We start from the raw sequence: 5,286 nt of genomic DNA, 5'->3' as shown, positions 1-5,286 counted from the left end.
ATATATACAAATATATATTTTACGTTTTTTATACATAAATAAATAAATTATATTGAACCTTAAAATGTGAATTAACCAAAACACATCACTAACATGTAGTCTATAGTTGCCCTACTACTTCTACCAATAAGTCTAATGTGAGAATCAATCACTATTGTTAACTTTGCTACTCACAAAATGATACCCCTACTACCTTATTTTTTTTAAAGCACTATATTACAACACATATATATATGTATCATTTTTTTTTTTATGTATATAGTAGGTTGAATAATTTTATCCTGTTTGTAACATAAATATTAAAGTTTAAAATATTCATCTTAACCCAATGAACCCACCCCACCCCACCCCTTATATTATTGTACTAAGTAGAGTTGGGTTGTACAATAATAAAAATTGAATGATTTATAGCTTATCCAGACTGCAATCATTGGGTTGACTTATTAAAATACCTCTAACTCAGCCAACCCAGTCCATGTGCACCCCTAAATGTAGTATTTTGATAATCGCCATATTTAGAAAATTGAATGAAATTAGATAAAAAGTCTTTAAATCTAACAATCTCAATAATTTAAAAAGAATTTTTCACGACTTGAAGAGTTTAAGAGACTTAATTTAATACGTGTGAAAATGCCAGAAAAATATATTTTTTTTTAATGAGAATTTCAGCTTTATTAAATCAAAGTTTCAGCTACCAAACAAGGTAGTAAAACTGAAGGAACATTCTCCATTCTGAACTGACAATCAGGGTAAAATATAGAGGCTTTAGCAAAAGTATGAGCCACTATATTAGCTGATCGTTTAACAAAATAAACAGGAATATTATGCAAATCACTAATTAAGCTTTTACAATCTTTAATCACTTGACCAAAAATAGAGACCATCTGAATAGAACTCCGTAAAGCTTGTATAGTCGTCAAGCAATCCGATTCAAGTGAAACATGTTGCCATTGATGATCTTTGATCCAACTAAGTGCCTCTCGTATCCCCATGGCCTCAGCTAATGCAGGAGCAACGGTACCATGAAGGAGCTTTGTGTATTCTTCCAACAAGAAACCTTTGTCATCTCTAGCAACAAACCCGAAGCCAAAGCAATTGAATTCCTCAAATAAAGCCGCATCAACATTGACCTTAATACTACCAATATGAGTTGAACTCCATTGCTCTAGAAAAATACATTAATTAGCCTCTTAATTTTGATTTGAAAAAAATAGAGGACTTAATTGTAAAAAGTACAACTATTACGACTCTCAATGGCATGGTCAAATCAATGTACCTGCCTATAATCACATTTGACACTAGTAACCAAACCAACCACTACTAGTACTAGTTCATGCATATTAGATTACCAACAAGGCAACTTTCTATTTATTTTTTATTTTATTTTTTTATTAATAAATAAATAAATTTAATAATAGTCCCTGGTATTGTGTTTCCTGTATTGCTGAGGTGGTGGTTGGAGTTGGACTAGGAGAATTGTAGTGTGGGGGAGAGGAATAACTGGATTTGAGGATGAATACATTGCATGTACCAAAAAACCACACCATTGTTTTTTGATAACGACACCTTTTATTGTCCCTTTTCCCAATAAAAGCCTTTTTTTTCCCACCACTTACACATATATTCCTTCCTTCCATAACCATTCCTCACAAACCCAAATCCTAAAGCTTTCATTTTTTTTTTCCTTTGTTGGGTTCTCTTTTTGCCCTGCTTGTTGGGGTTTCTTCTCTCGTCATTTCAAATGCTCTTGTGCTTTCTTTGGATCTTAATCTGTTTTGCTGCAAAAGATTTCACTCCAAGTTTCAACCTTTTTGCTCTCTTTGGAGGGTTTTTGTGCCTTGAGGAACTCTTCGGCTTTGTTCTTATTCGACTGTCCTCATGCCTACCCTTGTTAATTACAGTGGTACGTTTCTGGGTTTTGTTTCTTTTCTTTTTTCTTTTTTATTTTTTTTTTCTTTTTTTATGATTTTCTTGATTTGGGTTTTTTCTTTTGGTATATATGATGATGATCATGCTAGTTTTATTCAATGATTTTTGGATTGTTCATAGTTTTGAATATGTGATAGGGGCATATGCTTAGAATATTTTTAGATCGGATTAAATTCTCTGATATCTAATCATTTGAAATTAGCTATAAGAAATCTGATCCTGTATATATGTATATTTATTTTCTTTGGGAGGTGGGAGGGTGGGAAGGCTATGATTTTAGGTCTATGAGTTGTTAATTCTGGTTAAATTTTTTATGGCAGAATATTTAGAATAGAATTAGATCAGGAAAAAACTAATCATGAAAAGAACTGTGACTGATATTAGATTGCTATTGGGTTCAGGTGATGATGAATTTTACTCTGGGAGCTCTTGTTACCCAAACCAGGGGCTGTTTGGTTCCTATGTTGATGTGTATTGTCCCCCTAGCAAGAGAGCACGGATCAGTGCCCCATTTTCCTTCGAAGGGAGCTTCTTGGAGCAGGTTTCAAAGCCCTCCATTGAAGTACTCCCCGATGAGTGCCTTTTTGAGATCCTAAGGCGCCTGCAAGGCGGTAAAGAGAGGAGTTCCTGTGCTTGTGTTTCAAGGAAATGGCTTTCAATGTTGACCAGTATCCGCAGAATTGAGATGCCATCAAAGTTAGAGAATGAAGTGGTTTCCTCTAGTGACATTGATATGATCAGTTCTGATGAAGATCAAGAGCTTAAAAGTGATGGATATCTTACAAGGTGTGTGGTGGGAAAGAAAGCAACTGATACTCGACTAGCTGCCATTTCAGTTGGAACTAGTAGCCGTGGGGGTCTTGGAAAGCTTTCAATCCGAGGAAGCAACACTGTTCGTGGTGTTACAGATGTTGGATTGTCTGCTATTGCTCGTGGTTGTCCATCATTGAAGTCCCTTTCTTTGTGGAATGTTCCCTGTGTTGGAGATGCGGGTCTATACGAGATAGCTAAAGGATGCCCTATGTTAGAGAAGCTTGACCTTTGCCAGTGTCCTTCAATTTCCAGCAGGGGTTTGATGGCAATTGCTGAGAATTGCCCTAATTTGACAGCTTTGAATATTGAATCGTGCTCTAAGATTGGTAACGATGGATTGCAAGCTGTTGGAAGGTTTTGCTCCAAGCTGCAGTCTGTGTCTATCAGAGACTGTCCTCTTGTTGGGGATCATGGAGTGTCAAGTCTGTTATCATCAGCTTCTTTAGTACTATCAAAGGTAAAGCTTCAGGCTTTGAATATCACAGACTTCTCAATTGCAGTGATAGGACATTATGGCAAGGCTATTACCAATCTTAGTCTCATTGGTCTCCAAAATGTAAGTGAGAAAGGATTTTCGGTCATAAAAAATGCTCAAGGTCTTCAGAAGTTGGTGTCACTAGCAATTACTTCTTGCCGGGGAATAACCGATACCAGCCTCGAGGCTATGGGCAAGGGTTGTGTGAATCTTAAGCAGATGTGCCTCCGTAAGTGTTGCTTTGTCTCTGATAATGGCCTGGTAGCTTTTGCCAAAGCGGCTACATCACTGGAGAGCCTGCAATTGGAGGAGTGTAATAGAGTTACTCAGGCAGGGATTGTTGGTGCTCTCTCAAACTGTGGAACAAAGTTGAAGTCCCTTGCCCTAGTGAAGTGCATGGGGATCAAGGATATCACTTCTGAAGTATCCATGCCCTCTCCTTGCAGATCTCTTCGATCTCTATCCATCCGAAACTGCCCTGGTTTTGGTAGTGTTAGCCTGGCAATGGTGGGGAGTTTGTGCCCTCAACTTCAGGATATAGATCTGAGCGGGCTTTATGGAATAACAGATGCTGGGATTCTTCCACTTCTTGAGAACTGTGAGGAAGGACTTGTGAAAGTGAATCTAAGCGATTGCTTCAATTTGACAGATGAGGTAGTCATTGCTTTGGCTAAGTTTCACGGAGGAACAGTAGAGTCGTTGAATCTTGACGGATGCAGGAAGATCACCGATGCAAGTTTGGCAGCAATTGCCGAGGATTGCTTGTTACTCAGAGACCTAGACCTTTCTAAATGCGCAATCACAGATTCTGGCATTTCAGCCCTTTCTAATGCAAACCAGATCAATTTGCAAGTGCTCTCTCTTTCTGGCTGCTCTGATGTGACGAACAAGAGCGCATTTTTCCTTAAGAAATTGGGTGAGACTCTAGTTGGGTTGAATCTCCAACATTGCAATTCAATCAGCAGCAGAACAGTTGAGCTGCTTGTGGAGAGCTTGTGGAGATGTGATATCTTGGCCTAATTAAGAGATTGAACAGAACAATATGCTCTTATCTCTAAAAGAGAGGCAGATATAGAGATGCTGGAGATAGCAGAGTCCCTGAATTCTGGCTTTGATTTTTAAGTTGTTACTTGATAGGTGGTTTTTAGCACTTATGGTTTAACCGATATGGATAGCGCAACGTTCAGCATACTGTTTTTGCTCATCAGGAGTGGGCTTTCTGGCTGGCTTGGTTGTTTCCCGGGTAACTTTGGCCGATACTTCGTTATCATTTTTTAGCAGGCTCTCATACCTGTTTTCACTGTTTAGCCCCTGATCAGCAGGAGGCTACATCTTTCATGGCCATGGTTCCCTGCGAATATTACCAACTGTTAGTCCCAAGGTTTTCCACTTGCTGGAGCTTTTTCTTACTGCATGCTTTCGGCTCCTGCTATTCCATCTGGTGTTTTTAGCTTTCCTGCACATTCCTCCAATGGTGTGTCTGATCAAGCTTTCTTTTTTATGTTTTTGCCTTTGCGAAAACCCAGTTGTTTGAAGTCATTTCTTTGTAGTAGAGTGACTAGAGTCAAAGTGTGTCTGTTTCAGGGATTTGCATAGTTGTAGTGAGTTTGTTTTTCCCTTTCATGAAGTGTTTATCAGTGTTGGGTAGTTGATTTAGGCAGTTCTTTAGGGAAGGGTACCTCGGATCTATGTGGGCTTTGATGGTGGCATTCTCTTATGTGTGCCTTTACAACCTTGTTTTGGTTGTTTTTTCTCATTTTATCATCTTTGTCCCCATATAGTTTTTGCTGGTTTCTCATTCTACTGAGCTGTACTTTGTCACTACTTAAATAATAAATAAATAAAGGTAATTTAGCTTTAATTTTGTGTTCTGAATTATGATGCACTTACCACACTGAACCACGCAATGATATTTATTCAACAGTATTTATACCATTTGATACATGATTAGCATTTTCTATAGGCAGCCTATGCTTTTTTCATTGAAAGATATAATACTAGAAGACAAGTCACATCAATTACTATTATTTCGAATGATTACCTTTTACATTCGTCGGTGTTAGGTAAAA

At 37.9% G+C, this 5,286-nt stretch overlaps 1 protein-coding gene across 1 annotated transcript; it reads left to right on the top strand.

The window, feature by feature from the left end:
- Positions 1-1,369: 1,369 nt before the first annotated feature.
- Positions 1,370-5,078, top strand: LOC115724585 (EIN3-binding F-box protein 1). Its single transcript, XM_030653901.2, has 2 exons — positions 1,370-1,903; positions 2,331-5,078. The coding sequence occupies exons 1-2, from the start codon at positions 1,879-1,881 to the stop codon at positions 4,235-4,237; spliced, it is 1,932 nt and encodes a 643-aa protein (XP_030509761.1). The 5' UTR covers positions 1,370-1,878; the 3' UTR covers positions 4,238-5,078.
- The last annotated feature ends 208 nt before the right edge of the window (positions 5,079-5,286 follow it).

This window comes from Cannabis sativa, chromosome 6, assembly GCF_029168945.1.
Source record: "Cannabis sativa cultivar Pink pepper isolate KNU-18-1 chromosome 6, ASM2916894v1, whole genome shotgun sequence".
Taxonomy (NCBI): domain Eukaryota; kingdom Viridiplantae; phylum Streptophyta; class Magnoliopsida; order Rosales; family Cannabaceae; genus Cannabis; species Cannabis sativa.
The sequence above is the reverse complement of the archived record's forward strand: the minus strand, read 5'-3'. Positions and strand labels throughout refer to the sequence as shown.

What these genes read in the sequence shown, in the direction of transcription:
- LOC115724585 (XM_030653901.2), top strand. Translation starts at nt 1,879, where the DNA reads ATGCCTACCCTTGTTAATTACAGTG. An exon ending in TACCCTTGTTAATTACAGTG is followed by an intron (nt 1,904 to 2,330) that starts GTACGTTTCTGG and finishes TATTGGGTTCAG; the next exon opens with GTGATGATGAATTTTACTCT.